Source organism: Lithobates pipiens, unplaced genomic scaffold (genome assembly GCF_037356315.1).
Source record: "Lithobates pipiens isolate NorthernLeopardFrog02 unplaced genomic scaffold, aLitPip1_a1.2 Scaffold_10, whole genome shotgun sequence".
NCBI classification, from domain to species: domain Eukaryota; kingdom Metazoa; phylum Chordata; class Amphibia; order Anura; family Ranidae; genus Lithobates; species Lithobates pipiens.
In genome coordinates this window covers 143,704,609-143,722,590 of record NW_027507686.1, presented here as the reverse complement: position 1 = coordinate 143,722,590, position 17,982 = coordinate 143,704,609, and the positions used below count along the sequence as shown (strand labels likewise).

Genomic DNA, 17,982 nt, shown 5'->3' with positions numbered 1-17,982 from the left:
ATATAAGAATACACATGCCTCTTGAGGTACGTAAGCTATGCGCCGTTGTCAGTCCTCTGAATCAGACATTAGTGCAGTTATCACAGAATAAAGAAAGATACTGCATATACCTTGAGAAATAAGATATGCACTGTGCTAGAAACCATATTCATTGCTGTTGCCTGTGGAAATAGCCCCTGCAAATATTTAAAAAATGGGGTCTAAAAAAAAAAAAAGTGCAGAAACTTTTTGAAGAACCCTCCTATATGCACCATTTCTCATGCCTCTTCTCATCTCCTAACTTGTGTGGCTGACAATGTTGTGCCTTTTTCTGTGCTGAAATCCCAACCAGCATTGTCCGCCTTACTTGATTATAAATATTCTGCCTTCACCCCATCCCTCTCTGTCCAACTCTAGGTGCATACATTTATTTATTTATTTTTTTCTCCCAACAAAACAATATTGCTGCTTTTGTCTTCTTCTAAGAATTTGCTTACACACTTTGTAGGGAAAAGGTGCTTGGGAGGTGTAGATCTGGGAGCTTGCCTACATTAGTAAGAACTTGAATTCTCAGCAGCTGCCCTTGCAAGAATTATACAAGCCTTGTGATGATCACACAGGCAGTAATAAAAGCTGCTTCTCAGTACAGAGACGATAAAAAATAAAACTGGGACATGTTCTAGAGGGGAAGAGGAAGGTTTGTGGGTGAATTTGTGCTGCGCTAACTATATACAGACTTGCTGTATCTGTTACAGTGCAATAAATACCAACATGGATACAAAATATGCAAATAAACAATGTGACATTAACTGTATCCAATCTCTTTTTGTATTGATTTTTTTTTCTATGCAATATGTGCCATAAATACAGAATGGGCCAATATACAATAATGTGATGTATTCATTTAACTATTCTTATGAAAGTCTATATATATCCTGTGCTTCAGTGTAATATAGTAATTGATTAATGGTGCTAAGATACAGATGAAACTTATTTAAACTTCACAGATCCTCAAACTGTGCTTATTTTAGTTTAATATTTCACATTTATATTGGGAGACAGCAGTGTGCAAAATCTAGTACCACATACAGCAGGCAGTCCGAATTCATAATTTCCTAAATATAGTAGAGTACGTTAATTCTGATTTCTTATGTTTAATGCACTTTACAAAGTCTTTAGAAAATCTATTTAACACTTTTTTTTTTTTTTTTTTTTTTTTACTTTACACAGAAAAGACCCCAGCTCTTTTTTTGCATTCCCTGTTACAGATTTTATTGCTCCTGGTTACTCAATGATTATTAAGCACCCAATGGACTTCAGCACAATAAAGGAAAAGATTAGGAACAATGCATATGACTCAATAGAAGAACTTAAGGTATGGAAAGGTTAAACTATTTCTAGGTGGTTGTCATGAAAAGGCCCCACTAAATAAGAAAATAAAAACTTTTTGTGTGTCAAACAGTTGATATAATTGTTTAAGGTTGCTAATATTTAGAATACTCGATCATCTGGGCAGCACAGTGGTGTAGTGGTTAGCACTCTCACCTAGCAGTAAAAAGGGTCGCTGGTTCAAATCCCAACCACGACACTACCTGCCTGGAGTTTGCATGTTCTCCATGTGCCTGCGTGGGTTTCCTCCGGGTACTCCGGTTTGCTCCCACACTCCAAAGACATGCAGGTAGGTTAATTGGCTTCTGTCCAAAATTGGCCCTAGTATATGAATGGGGACCTTAGATTGTGGGCTCCTTGAGTGTAGGGCCCAATGCGAGTGTGCAATGTACAGGGATAGGGGTAGACACTCACTCAAGTTGAACTGGATGGACTGGTGGCTTTATTCAACCTTACTATGAAACTATCTAAGCTATATACCAGTAAGGTGTCTATACTTGTCCTGCAGGCGGGGGGAGCAGTGTTATGCCTGTACAGAATCCCAGTATTACATTATCGAGTAACATGGAGGACTGCAAGAGAAGCTCCTAATCGTTCATTGGCATAAGTGCTTAGTAAATCGGACCATTTTTACATAGACTATTTTAAAAACGACAAGTCCCTCCAGTGTGACCAACAGAGAAAACACACACACACACACACACACACACACACACAAAAATATCCTTCCTGATCCCCCAACAGGCAATCGGATATTCCCTGGATCAACTTTATCTATAAATATTAGTATTCAGTTATATTTTGTGCATTTAGGAAAAAATCCAGGTCTTTTTTAAAATGATCTACTGAACTAGCCAGAACCAGCTCTTGAGGAAGTCTATTCCACATTTTCACAGCTCTTACTGTGAAGAAGCCTTTCCATATTTCAACGTTAAATCTCCAGATGTAAAGCATGCCCCCTTGTCCTCTGTAATGACCCTAAAGTGAATAATTCCACAACAAGTTCACTGTATGGACTGCTTATGTATCTGATACATGTTGGTTATATCCCCCCCTTACCACCCATATTTTCTCTTACTATTCCATCCATTTGCATAAATGGCATCAATGACTGGATGCGCAGATCAAATTGCATTCTCAGGCAACAATGATATACATTAGAATATAGTTCAAACCCTGCTACTTAAAAATGAAAATTCATATATTAAACATAATATGTAAAGTGGAAAGGGGTAAGTGGCGCTACCAATTAATGTATTAAAAAGGTGTATAGTGCCTTACTCAATGTGAAATAAATTGATAAAAGATCAAATACAAATGTTCATATATAAAAAAGTGCAATGTGCTTTGTAGTGCACAAAAAAGTGCAAAGGTGACCATCAAATAATTCCAATAATCAAGCTAAAATAAATTCATAAAGTAAAAATATATGCTCAGGTGCAAGTAATTAACAGTCCAAAAGCGACAAAAAGTGTCTCTGTAATGTAGCTTTCAAAGTGACTTGTGCCTGGATCAAATACAGCTAAAGTGCAAAATAGGTGAATTCCACTCATTCTCCCTTCTCAGTTCCACACTCGCCAGAAAGATGCACCCCTGCAGGGGTAAAGCGCATTCAAGCAGAGTTGCCTCTGGTGTTGGTACTAATGAGGTTGCCTCCTCCACGGTGGGTTGGATCAACATAAGGATAGATACTCAAAGATTGATACTCATAGCGCAAATCCATAAATTAGTTTTTATTCAATCCAAGCAAAAAAAAGTATCTTTAAAACGTGCAATGTCAATAGTGCTGGAGAATTGGTAACAATGTTACAGCTGTTGGTCTGGGACAGCGTGCGTTCCACAGACCGAAAGTTCAAAATCGGAAGTGACCTGATTTTCACTCCAAAGCTATACACATTTACCATAGTGCGGGAGTAACGTTTTTAATATATTAAACATAAAACTATGATTTATAAAAAATCCTTATGTGGTCCATTACTTACGTCATCTTGTGGCAATATAGGATAATATAAGAGACCATTAAATATTTAATCAGCCAAATCCTCTCCAAATGTCATATATAATTTATATTAAATAATGGCGACTTAACATAAAGGGGAAAAATATGTAAACATCCCAATTTAATTAGGAAAAATCATTTTGCTATAACCTGCAACACGATTTGAGACCTAAAACTATAGCACCATAAGATCTGCATGATGCATTCATAATTGGTTATAAAACAATTGATATCAATATCTATATTCATTACCTGTGGACTCATAGTCCGGCGTGTTTCATTCTGCGACTGCTTTACGCATATCTACACCCCTCCCAATTGTTATCCATTTTATCTATGCCACAGGTGGTGAGCAAAGTTTGGGTCTCTATTATGTGATATACCTAAAATGTTTTGAAAGACTATGCTTTCTGAACCCCTTTTATATTATTGAAGTGCTCACCCAATCTAACTGCCAACCTGCGCACAGTGCAGCCAACATACTGCTGGCCACACCGGCAGGAAAGCAGGTAGGATACATGATTACGCTACTCTGGCAGATAGTTTGCTTTTTAATAGGGTATTGTTTTTGGGTAACATTGGATTGAAAGTTTAGGGTATGTCTAATCCTATTTTATTTTTATTTTTTTATATTCTACATGGATTACATTTACTAAAGATGTAAAACCTTTGTGATCCTAAAAAGTTCCAAACTTCTTTGAAGGATCTGGCAAGTTGTGCACCAATATATCTCTTTAAATTAGATGTCCTTCTATACACAAATACTGGTTTCCTAAGCAATATAGATGCCAAAGTTTGGTCTCTCAGCAGGATTGGCCAGTGTTTAGTAACCATTTTTTGCTTATAATTATTATAATTGGTGAGGAAGACCACTCCCTGATCATTCTCATTTTTATAGTTTTTGTCCTTCAATAATTCAACCTTTTCCATATTGGATACTTGAAGTTTTATATCATGTAGAGACTTATCTTGATATCCTTTCTCTTTAAATCTATCTATTAGTAGGTCAGCTTGGTAATTTTATCCCTACAATTTAGACACTCGCATTAATTGCCCTTTTGGTAGCCTCCAATCTACTTTGGGTAATGACAGCTATGGGCTGGAATGTACCCATTTCTATCTCTTGCCTTAAAATATGTTTTTGTAAAAGTTTATTTTATTTTTTGTATAATACCAGGTCCAGAAAGTTCATTTGTTGATGATCCTATTCACCCTTAAATAAAATGTTTTACGTGTTTATATTAATTTCCTCTAGGAAAGCTTTTAGACTCTCATTACCCTTCCGTATTATTTATTATTATTATTATTTATTATTATTATTACCGTATTTATCGCCGTATAACACGCACCCCAGGTTTAGGAGGGAATATAAAAGGAAAAAACTTTTAGGATGGAAGTTCAAGGAAAAAAAACTTACATTTAAATGCCCATCGATGCAGCCTTATCCGTGTCATTTGCAGCCTTGCATTGCATCCTTGTCGGTCATTTGCAGCCTTGTCAGTCATTTGCAGCCTCTCATTGCAGCCTTGTCGGTCATTTGCAGCGTTCCATTTAGCCTTTAGCCTTATCAGTCATTTGCAGTCTTTTCAGTGTGTTTGCCATTTAAAAATGGCGCCGCCATACGGAGCGGATACAGAGTGGATGTCCTCGGTAGTTTTCGGCGGCTTTCGGTTATTTTCAGCGGCTTTCGCCCACTCAGCCGTTCTCAACGGCTTTCGCCTTTCTCGAAAGCTGCCGAGAATGGCCGAAAATACCCGGAAGCCACGGAGAACTCCAGAAATTATTAGAAACAGCGGGGGATCAGCGTATAACACGCACCCCCGATTTCCCCCTGATTTTAGGGGGGAAAAAAGTGCGTGTTATAGGCCAATAAATACGGTATTATTATTACTATTATTATTATTATTTCATCAATATACCTTTTTTATAAGGCTCGGTTCACACAGGGGCGACTTGTCCAGGCGACTTCGCCGCCTGACAAGTAGCGCCCCGTTCTGTACTACGGAACCGTTCTAATAGGAGCGACTCGAGTCGCTCCGACTTAGAAAAAAGGTTCCTGTACTACTTTTGCGGCGACTTCGGGCGACTTGCATTGACTTCTATACAGAAGTCTTTTTGCAAGTCGCCGCTGAGGTCGCGGCGCTGCAAGTCGTGCCGCATACTGTGTGAACCGAGCCTTAACCTCCAGCTCTCTGCGCATATCTAGCCCCCATAGCGACCCCCTTGTGTTGACAGAAAAAACTTCCATCGGGCCAGAAATAATTACTCCACATGGCAAATTCAAGGGCTTCAAAAATAAGGCCCATTTCACTGCTCTTCTAGCATCATTCTGACGTATATTCGTGTAGAGCGACTCCACGTCCACTGTGGTCAGGATAGTGTTGTCTACTCAAAAATATTCCAGCATGTTGAGCAATTGTTTTCTATCACGCAAATAAGCTGGATATTGTACTTGGGGTTGTAGGTAAGTATCCAGATACTCCCCTAGTCTGGAACATAGGGAATTTATCCCACTGATTATGAGTCTCCCGGATTATGTAGTCTGGTTCTTTTGAACCTTGGAGATTTGGTAGATTACTTGTATTTTTTGACTATCGGGCATAAAATATCTAAACTCCCTTTTTTAATTAAAATCCCCCTTTTTTTTTTTTTTTTTTTTTATGGGCTCTTTTAATTTAGTATTTTTACATCTGGATCTATATTTAATTTTTCATATGTAGTGGTGTCATTTAGTTCCTTCTTATAATCCTTTTTTTCAAAATCGCTATCCCCCCCCCCTTATCGACAGGATGTATCATCACCCACTTATTGTAGGCTTATCTGTAGGTACAAGGGAAAAAAAATAGAATTGACTTCTTTAACCCCTTCATGCCTGAGCCTTTTTCTGACATTTGTTGCTTATACGTTATAATCCGAATGTTGTGCTAGAAAATTTCCTGTGTGTGTGAGTATGTAAAAAAAAAATATATATATACATACATATATATATATATATATATATATTTATTTCTCTATCTTTCTTCAGATCAAACACACCTCTAAAGTCAGAGCTACACACATGGCTTAAATACCATTATTTCACACATTTATTGTTTGATCAGTTTATCAATTATTTAGTCCCAGGTCTGAAATTTATGTCTTGTATAGTAAGGGAGATCAAATTTTTGGACACATTACTCTCTGTACCATTTATTTTTAGTAATCCGTTTATAAAAAATGCTGATCGTAATCAGTTATTACACTACAAGAGTTTTCACCCCCATGCAGTGTTCAATTTGATACCTAGGAGCCAGCTGTATAGGATTAAAAGAATTGCTAGTGATCCACAACAATGTGAAGTAAGACTAAATGAAATGGAAATCAGGCTTGCCAAGCAGGGTGATCCAGCTTCATTAGTTAAAAGGGAACGTGCACATTTAGCAGATAATAGGCATCACCATAGAAATGATAGAATTCCATTTGTGTCACAGTATCGTCCATAGTCACTTCATATTCACAATATCCTTAAGAAACATTTGGGGTTTATCGAGAGAGAATTATCCAAATATTCGTGAATTCCAAGCTCCCCATTAGCCTCCTATAGAAAATGTTGAAAGTTGAGGGATCGATTGGTATATATATTATAGACCAAATATATTCCTCCTAACCCATTAGTAACTTTTTTGGGATCCCATAACACAGGGTCACACCCATGTCTATCGTGTATACAGTGTAAACTCCATGATAAAAGGCAAGAGAATATCCCCTCCACATAAGGGGTATGATATTAAAATCAAAGGTTACTACGCTTGCCAATCGTATGTAATATATGCAATAAAATGTCCATGTGGGTTACTTTACATCAGACCATTCAGACATTGTTTTTTTTTTTTTACACTTGGTATCTTTTAATTCTTCTGTAAACTGGAAGTGATGTCATGACATCGCTTCTAGGTTACTAGATCCGAGACCTGATCGAAGCCAACTCCGGCTTCATTTGGGTCTCTGGCCAGCCTGGCGGACATGCTGGCTGGTCGCTCGGGCCTCCTGGTGGGACGGGAGAGCACAAGCGAGCCACAGGAGGGGAGCAGGAGTCCCCTCCCTCTGCTTGGGATAACAGCCGAGTGACTTCTTAGCTGCATCGGTTGTTCCAAAAATAGCTGACCGCTGGCTATAAAAGGAAAAACAAAACGGACCAGGGTGATACGTGCAGCTGTAGGCATCACCCTGGTACAACCCCTTCAAGCCAAGGCCGCATATTTGCTTACAGTTGGCGTGAAGGGGTTCAGGCTAGCTTAGGTTTGTTTACAAACTGTATAGTTTGAAAATGCTAACAACTTGAGTGTGCTTAAGGCCCCTTTCACACTAACGTCCCGTTCAGGCCCGCCTGTCAGTTTTTCAGGCGGACCTGAACGGGTGCTCCATAGAGGTCTATGGAGCGTCGGATGTCAGCGGTGACATGTCCGCTGACATCCGACCCGCTCCGATCCGAAAAAGTGTGACGGAGGAAAAAGCTATTTTTCCATCCGTCTGCGGATCGGATCGGATGACGATGGGCACTGCGGTCCGTCGTCATCCGATCTCCCATAGGGGAGAGCGGCGCTGTGACAGGTCCGTCCCTGCACAGTGTGCGGAGACAGACCTGTCATCTCCCTGCTCAGCGGGGATCGGCGGAGTGATCCCCGCTGAGCAAACGGACATCCACGGGGCGGATCAGAACTGATCCGCCCCGTGTGAAAGGACCCTTAATGTGTCATAGCTTAGACTTCACATGAGTGGGGAACCACAAAGATTGATTCCTGATTGATAAGGATATGTGCTGTCAGATACAGTACCTCTTGGCAGGGTGCACCTGTGCACAATCTGACAGCTGCCAGCACATACCCATGCATGCTGCTAGCTGCGATATGTGGCGTAATGCAACAATACACACTTTTAAACCATCAAACTGGATTTCATATTGTCCTGGAAATCCATTTTACACCCACCACCATCCCAAAATCTGTGTATCTTATGCAGTAGTCTCAGTTTGTTGCCATTTGGTACAACACTACAAGCTCCAACGTACTGATTTATAAACTTTTCATAGGAAAACTTCAAGCAAATTTGCCACAATGCCATGATTTACAACAAGCCTGGAACCATTTATTTCAAGGCTGCCAAAAAGCTGCTGAACTCTGGAATGAAGATCCTTAGTCAGGTACAGACTTTATTTGCTATTGCAGAACATGTGAATTATTATTCTGAGTCCCAAAATGTTTATAAGGTGTGCAGCTGTGGCTTGGAGCTACATTTAAACACCTACTGCTTACGACATTTAACCAATTCAACTCTTTGGCCATACATAGTCCAAAGAGTGAAGGGTTGAGCACAAGCTGATGGCTGTCTCTAATCCTATTTTAGTTCAGGTTTGTCCTACTATTGGTGTTAATTAAATTGTGTATCTATAAAGCCACACTTTTTTTATAAAGGATATTGTTTTGTTTTTTTCCATTACTTTGTCATTTGGTCACCAGAACAAATGGAGAGTAATGGTTGATTTACTAAAGGCAAAAAGGCTGTTCACTTTGCAAGTGAATTTGCACTCTGCAAAGGCATTTTCCCAAGCGTTTAGTTTTCCTTTTAGTAAATTAACCAATAAATCTAAACCGGTTCACCATACATGTTGCAATCTGACTACAAGTATGTAGAAAAAGGGCCTGCATGATTTGATTGGATAAACTAGATGGGGTCTAATATTACATTTCCGGTATATTGTATTTGATTTTTCTTAAATCTAATGTTGATTGTACAAAGATTTTATGGTCAGTTTGTAAGGTATATGGTGAGCCTAAAGTTGGCCATCCCTGCTTGACAAGTCAATTCTTTGACCAACTTCTGAGGGACATGCTGGCAAACTCTCCTCGATCAGTGGTTGAAGTTACTGGCTGGTGTATTTTGACAGCTGTGATTGTAAGGGGGGATTCCTTCACCACCTTGTTTGTGTGAATGGAGGAACCTGTTGGGTTATTTATTATTTTTTATATTTTTTTTATTCAGACTACTGGCTAAATGGGGGGGACAAAAAAAAAAACTTTAACTCAACGAACACAGAGTGGTAAAATCCTGACAAAAATGAAATGGCTTTAGATGCAGTTTACAAATAACCTATCTTATGAGACTCATGCTTGTGTATCGTAAAGAAGTGATTATGTTTGCTGTATTCAATACAGGAGAGAATCCAGAGTTTAAAGCAAAGTATTGAGTTTATGGCAGATCTTCAGATTGGTGGGAAGGACAAAGATAATCCAGATTATAAGGGAAACATGGAAAGAATGGAGGAACCCAAGGAAGAATCGATGGACACCAGTGACTTTGCTGCCTTCAAGACGCCAGCCAAAGATTTTAAAAGGTATGTGTGCTAAGGTCATCCTCTTAGGCAACACTCACCTGGGCAATGTCTATGCCCACAATTACCTGGACAAGAACAGTGCTCTCAGGTAGCTAGATAGGTTGAAGCATTGAATTACCCTGGATGTTTTGTGTCCCCCAGTGCTCTTTTGGTAGAGAACACAGTAAATCAGTAGCCTGGGGTACCATATTGGAACGGGGGGCGGTAGTTGAAGCTGAATTGTAAGAATTAAGCAACATTGCAAATAGTGCAGGGACTCTTATCAGTATCAGTTAAGTCCAATTTGGTGCGTTTCACCTCCAGGACTTATCTCTATTACTTATATGTGAAATTTTTATTGCACTCCTAGAGGATACACTCCAGCTATGATAGGAGACATTACATTTACTGAAATGTGTTCATAAAAATATCAGTTTTGTTTTGGGTCTTTTTTGCAGATATTTTGAAAAGGGCTATTGAAGCCTATTATGTTTAACCACTTGACCTTCTGGAAGATATACCCCCCTTCATGACCAGGACATTTTTTGGCTTTTTGCCACTGCATTACTTTAACTGACAATTGTGTGGTCATGCAACACTGTACACCAGCAACATTTTATATAGTTCCCCCCCCCCCCCCCCCCCACACAAATAGAGATTTATTTATTTTTTATGACATTTGATCGCCACTGTTTTATTTTATTTTTTATTTTTTGTGCTATGAAGGAAAAAAAATTAACATTTTGAAAAACAAACATTTATATTTTTAATTTGTGCTATAAAACTTATCCAATAAAAAAAAAAAATAATAATCTAATTTCCTTATTAGTCCAATATGTATTCTGCTACATATTTTTGGTAACGTTTTTTATACTAGTGGCGGTCATCAGTAGGACCGCGAGATTGGGGCGGATAATCTGACACTTTGTGGGAACCAGTGACGCTAATGTAGTGATCAGTGCTAAAAAATATGCATTGTTACTGTACTGATGACACTGGCTGGAAAGAGGTTAAATATCTAGGGCAATCAAAGGGTTAAATGTGTGCCTAACCAGTGTTTTTGTGTGTACTATATGGGGTGCTTTCACCAAGGGATGTGCTGGGTTTTATTCCCTGCTTTGCACTTTGTAGGGAAACCAAATCCAGCACATCCCTGCTGACAGGACAGAGCTCTGCCTTGTTCACATAGGCAGAGTTCTGTCTTGTCTTTCTCCTCACAGATCAGTGGGTGCCAGCAGTCATCCATTGGCTGGCCCCCCGATGATCGGTTTGTGCTATGTCTAATCACAGCACAGCCAGGTCGCCAGTGGGGCTTGCATGTGCCCCCCACCTGGAATGTAGGCCTAAATTGCTGAAATTTCTTAGTTTTTTTCAAAAAGTAAAAAAATAAAAAAATTGTCAGTTGTCTTGTTTATAGCGCAAAAAGTAAAAACCACAGAGGTGATCAAATACCACCAAAAGTGGGCTCTGTTTGTTGGGGGGGGGGCATACATTTTGTTTTGGTTACAGTGACGCATGCCCGTGCATTGTTAGTTAAAATAATGCATTGCTGAATCACAAAAAAGGGCCTGGTTATTAAGGGGGTAAAGCCTTTCCGTGGCTGAAGTGGTTAAACAGGGCCAAAGAGCATACACCAATCATCCATAACTTAACCGCTGCCAGACCGCCGCACACAGATATACGTCCTTACTTTGATGGGGGATATCGTTGTTATGGCAGAAGCTAGCTGCCAAAACCCCAGTATCCTCTTGTTTGGCCGCTTCAGGATAAAAGTGGTCTCTGAGGCAGATTCACCGCGAGATTACTTTTATCGGCAGTGTGAGAGGGGCCCCCCTCCCGCCGCGCTCTGGAGCCATCGGCAGCAGTGGAGGCAATCGGATGTCCTTCCTTCCTTGGCACTGAGATGAGTGAGGGGAAGATGGCCCCCACCCGTCTCCATGACATTGCAGGGCGGAAACTGTGTGAAAACATCACTTCTGCCATAGCTCTTTTTTAAAAAAAAATTTAATAGCATTTTAGTGTAAATATGAGATCTGAGGTCTTTTTGATACCAGATCTCATATGTAAGAGGTCTTGTCATGCTTTTTTTCATTTTTTTTTTTCATTGTGCCCCGTCCCGCCAAGCTCATGTGCAGAAGTGAACGCATACGTGAGTAGCACCAGCATATAAAAACTGTGTTCAAACCACACATGAGGTATCGCCACGATCGGTAGAGCGAGAGCCATAAATCTAGCCCTAGACCTCCTCTGTAACTCAAAATGTGCAGAATTTTTTAAACGTCGCCTAGTGAGATTTTTAATGGTAAAAGTTTGTCGCCATTTCACGAGTGGGCGAAATTTTGAAGTGTGACATATTGGATATCAATTTACTTAGCGTAACAGTATCTTTCACAATATTTAAAAACAATTGGGCTAACTTTACCTTTGTCTTATTTTTTCATTTAAAAAAGTGTATTTTTACCCCAAAAAAAGTGCGCTTGTAAGACTGCTGCGCAAATACGGTGTGACAGAAAGTATTGCTACGGCCGCCATTTTATTCTCTAGGGTGTTAGGAAAAAATGGATAATGTTTGGGGGTTCTAAAATTTTTGCAAACTTGTAAACAACACATCTAAAAAAGAGGTTTGAGCCTTAAGTGGTTAATAACCACTAGCAAGTTAAAGATTATGTAAACCCAACATTTCATATTCCTGATACGTGCCTGCTGTACCATGTACTAGAGCTGCACGATTAATCGTTCAGAATCGTTATCGCATTTTTTTTCCCCCGATTCTTTCTATGCAGCGTATTCTCTCTGCTAAAGCCAACAGCCGAAAGGGAAAAAAAATAAAACTGTCAGTCTAAGAATTACAACATTCTTTAGCAGTGGATCTTAAAGTGGAGGTCCACCCTAAAGTGGAGCTTCCGCTCATTGGAACCCTCCCCCCCTCCGGCGCCACAATCGGCACCTTTCAGGGGGGAGGGGGGGTGCAGGTACCTGTACAGTACAGGTATCTGCACCCACTTCCGGCATAGATTTCTGCAGATGGCATGCCCCTTTCCGCAGAATCTACGCCCCTTTCCGAAGGTCCCCTGCTGTCTGCTGGGAAACACGCGGATCCCAGAGACAGCGGGGACCATCCTTATTGCGCAGCACGACTTGCGCATGCGCAGTAGGGAACCGGGAAATGAAGCCGCAAGGCTCCACTACCTGATTCCCATACCCAAGATGGCGGCAGCAGCACCCGAGAGACGATCGAGAGATCGGCTTCGGGTGCCGACATCTTGGGCGCGCTGCAGTATTTGTAGCTGCTGGCTTTAAAAAAAAAACGCCGGACTCCCGCTTTAAGTGTAAACATTTAACAATTTGGCCTTTAGATCAAAGGAATAGGAATATACTTTTGTATGTAAATGAGGGACGTTTAACCACTTAAACACTAAACCTTTTTCTAACATTTGTTTAAATTAATTTTTTTTTTTTGCTAGAAAATTACTTGGAACCCCCAAACATAATAAATAAATGTGTGTGTATATGTATATGTATATGTGTGTATATATATATATATATATATATATATATATATGTATGTGTGTGTGTATATATATATATATATATATATATATATATATATATATATATATATATATATATATATATATATATATATATATATATATATATATATATATTAGTGTCATTTTTTTTCCAAAAAAATTGCATTTGAACGACTGCCGTGCAAATACAGTGCGACATAATATATTGCAACAACCACCACTTTATTCCCTATGGGCTGAGGTCCTGAGCACTCTGGAGAAGGTTTTCGTCCAGGATATCCCTATACTTGGCCACATTCATCTTTCCCTCGATTGCAACCAGTCGTCCTGTCCATGCAGCTAAAAAACACCCCCAGAGCATGATGCTGCCACCACCATGCTTCACTAATAGCATGTTAATATAATGTGTGTGTGTGTATATGTGTGTATATATAAATATAATATAGATACACACACACACACACACACACACACACACAGCGGGGACGGAGACGGAAAGTATTCAGATACCCTTAAATGTTTCACTTTGTTATATTGCAGCCATTTGCTAAAATCATTTAAGTTCATTTTTTTCCTCATTAATGTACACACAGCACCCCATATTGACAGGAAAACACAGAATTGTTGACATTTTTGCAGATTTATTAAAAAAGTTAAACTGAAATATCACATGGTCCTAAGTATTCAGACCCTTTGCTGTGGCACTCATATTTAACTCAGGTGCTGTCCGTTTCTTCTGATCATCCTTGAGATGGTTCTACACCTTCATTTGAGTCCAGCTGTGTTTGATTATACTGATTGGACTTGATTAGGAAAGCCACACACCTGTCTATATAAGACCTTACAGCTCACAGTGCATGTCAGAGCAAATGAGAATCATGAGGTCAAAGGAACTGCCTGAAGAGCTCAGACAGAATTGTGGCAAGGCACAGATCTGGCCAAGGTTACAAAAAATTTCTGCTGCACTTAAAGTTCCTAAGAGCACAGTGGCCTCCATAATCCTTAAATGGAAGATGTTTGGATCAACCAGAACCCTTCCTAAAGCTGGCCATCCGGCCAAACCGAGCTATAGGGGGAGAAGAGCCTTGGTGAGAGAGGTAAAGAAGAACCCAAAGATCACTGGCTGAGCTCCAGAGATGCAGTCGTGAGATGGGAGAAGGTTGTAGAAAGTCAACTATCACTGCAGCCATCCACCAGTCGGGGCTTTATGGCAGAATGGCCTGATGGAAGCCTCTCCTCAGTGCAAGACACATGAAAGCCCACATGGTGTTTGCTAAAGAAAACACCTGAAGGACTCCAAGATGGTGAGAAATAAGATTCTCTGGTCTGATCAGATCAAGATAAAGCTTTTTGGCCTTAATTCTAAGTGGTATGTATGGACAAAACCAGGGACTGCTCATCACCTGTCCAATACAGTCCCAACAGTGAAGCATGGTGGTGGCAGCATCATGCTCTGGGGGTGTTTTTCAGATGCAGGGACAGGATGACTGGTTGCAATCGAGGGAAAGATGAATGCGGCCAAGTACAGGGATATCCTGGACGAAAACCTTCTCTAGAGTGCTCAGGACCTCAGACCATAGAGAATAAAGTGGTGGTTGTTGCAATATATTATGTCGCACTGTATTTGCACAGCAGTCGTTCAAATGCAATTTTTTGGGAAAAAATTACACTATATATATATATATATATATATATATATACGAACCAGTAAATTTAGCCCAATTTTTTTGTATAATTTTTTGCTGCGAGAATCGTGATCTTTTTATTCTAAGCAAAAAAATCAGGATTCTCATTTAGGCCAGAGTCGTGCAGCTCTACCATGTACTTGTATGAAAAAGTATCCTGTTCTTTTTGTATTGCTTCATTTGTGTAAAATCCCTGGTGATCCTGTCAGTCCCTCTGCTTTCCTATTAAAAACTGATTACACTAACCAGAAGAGCACAGCATGGTCAGTTTCCAGCAACCTGCTCTCCGTCTTGTCCTAACACCTCTTCATGGAAACTGTATTCCCTGATGGCAGTGGCCTCTTTGAGCCACATTGCAAAAATGGTTCAAAAATGGCTTGAGGAACACAATGAGATTTGGGATTAATTTAGGCTCCAAATTCTCCAGATCTCAATCCAATAGAGCATCACTGTAATGTGCTGGGAAAACAAGTCCAATCTATAGTGACACCATCTCACAAATTACAGGATTTAAAGAATCTTCTACTGACTGTTTGGTGCCGGATATAATAGCATATAAATCTAATTGGTGTGCTAACCCTTTTTTTTTTTTAAATACCAATAATACAAATGATTATTTAAAAAGTGCAAGCCAATAAACAAACCTTTGCTTTGCAAATAACGTATTACAAACATGTGTCCAGTCGTCAATCATTTGTGTAACAGGTGACATGTGAACAGGGCAAACGCAATGATGTTACATAGAATAGACATAGGTTGTAAAAGGCTCATACAGTAGCCAAATTAGCATAAGAACATAGCCTCCAACTAATTTAAAAACAAAAAAAAAATCGAGTAACTTTTGAGACACACTTATAAAAAAACATGGAAAATAAAAGAACCAAGTCCATATAAAAGCAAAGCTGAAATGGCATAAATCAGAAACATGTTGGAGTTGATAGGGACATTGTTTGTTTTTTGTTTTTTAAAAATATAATTATGCTGTGTGAATAGGAACATATAATTAACATGTATAGTAAAGTTTTCTGAAATTTGATTGCAAAAGTGGAACTTCATTTTAAGGCCTCATGCAAACTGGACATCCAAAACTCCACCTTTAAGGGCGTTTCATGTGTTTTTGGTTCTTATATTTTGACAGAAAAGATAAGGATCAGTCGGAAGACAAGCAAAGGATAAATGAAGCAGCTTCAGAAAAAGAGCAGGAACAGATCGACCAGATAATCAGAGATTCCTTTGGGAAACTAACAAAAAGAGCCGCTAACAGTCAGGTGAGCACTAAAAGCATCAAGAGTACATTTAATGATCTATACATATTAAAGTCTGAACTTCAAGAACTCAAGCCTAAAAAATGACAAATGTCTAATGTGTGACTTGCGTGGTTTACCTATAGAAGGGGCAGGCAACTTTGTAGTGTAGTGTGCTGAAAAATCAATATGCCTACTTCATAATCTCAAGCAAGAAATCAGGAAAATTTTAGTAAGTAAATAGTGGTGCTATAAACTTGATTCTGCATTAATAAGCCCCAACACTGTCAGTGACCGCAATAAAATACCTCCCAGTCTGCGCCCTGGCGGTACACTGCACAAGCACTGCAGAAGACAGGAATATACAATATAACATAAAAATTGCTGGCCTATGAAAAAAACAAAATGCCCTGGTGTTGGTTGTCCGTGATGGCCTGCTGTTGGTGGTTAGAGGAAAATCCCTGGTGGTGTTGGAAAGTGGCAGAGAAAATCAATTCATTGGTCAGTGGGAAAAAAATGCCCTGCATCAAGGGTCAGTTAGGTCAGGAGTAAACAATTCAGAGTTAAGGGGTCTGTAGTAAGTAATGGGGTTCAAGGGTCAGTAGTTTGCATTACTGAACCCTGGACATGGTATTACTGATTAATTATCCCTGGACTTGGCATTACGTAGTTCAGGGGTCAGTAATGCAGAGTGCAGTGCAGTTAGTCAGTATTGCAGGGTCTGCAGTCAATAATGCATAGTTCAAAGTGCAGAGTTCAGGGATCAGTAAAACAGAGTGCAGTGTTCAGGAGTGAGTATTGCAAAGTGTGGGGCTCAGGAGTTATTAAAACGGGGTCAAGGGTCAGTAATGCTAAGTACAGGGCTCAGGTGTCCGTAATACTGCAAGCCTCAGGAGTTATTAAAGCAGGAGTTAGTAATGCAGAGTGCAGGGCTCAAAGTAATGAAGGGTTAGTAGTTAGTAATGTGGAATACTGGGTCAGGCGTCAGTAATGCCGAATATAAGGTCCAAAGTCAGTGATTCAGTCAGGGTTAGTATGCAGCAATGTGGCTTAAAGGGATGCAGAGTGCAGGGGTTCAGTAGTAAGTAAAGCAGAGTTCATGGGTCAGTAGTAGATGACTGAGTTCAGAGGATCAGTGGTAACACAAACACACAATTATTACAGTAAATGTGGAAAGTACTCGCAGAACTTCACTTTTTTCCACATTTTATTATGTTGCAGCCTTATTCCAAAATAAATTTACATTTATTATTTTCCTCAAAACTCTACAAACAATACTCCATAATGACAACGTGAAAGACGTTTGTTTGAAATCTTTGCAAATTTATAAAAAAAAATAAAAAATCACATGTACATAAGTAATCAGAGCCTTTGCCATGATGCTCAAAATTGAGTTTAGGTGCACCCTGTTAACACTGTTCATCCTTGAGATTTTTCTACAACTTGATTGGAGTCCTCCTTTGGTAAATTCAGTTGACTGGACATGATTTGGAAAGGCACACACCTGTCTATATAAGGTACCACAGTTAAAGCGTTTGTTAACCCAAAAATAAAAAAATAAAGATCCTGTTCCTTTTAAAGCATGTTATACAGCAGGGGTGCCCAACCAGTGGCCCGGGGGCCACATGTGGCCCACGGAGCCCTCTGATGTGGCCCGCGACCTCCTGCTCTGGGATAGAATCGAAAGAATACTGTTATTAAAGCTCGGTTTATTACTAAAATCACAGTGTATGTATATACAGGTATATCTTTTCTGCAGTGGTTACTGGGTTGCTTTCAAACTGATCCGCAGGTGCAAAGCCGT

At 39.6% G+C, this 17,982-nt stretch overlaps 1 protein-coding gene across 1 annotated transcript in view; it reads left to right on the top strand.

Annotated features, from left to right (window-relative positions):
- BRD7 (bromodomain containing 7) overlaps nucleotides 1-17,982 on the top strand; it is a 66,077-nt gene that overhangs the window by 15,712 nt on the left and 32,383 nt on the right. Inside the window, exons 6-9 of the mRNA XM_077458402.1 lie at nucleotides 1,210-1,354; nucleotides 8,436-8,546; nucleotides 9,559-9,737; nucleotides 16,073-16,202. Of these exons, the coding sequence (XP_077314528.1) occupies nucleotides 1,210-1,354; nucleotides 8,436-8,546; nucleotides 9,559-9,737; nucleotides 16,073-16,202 (565 nt within the window). The remainder of the gene's footprint in view (nucleotides 1-1,209; nucleotides 1,355-8,435; nucleotides 8,547-9,558; nucleotides 9,738-16,072; nucleotides 16,203-17,982) is intronic.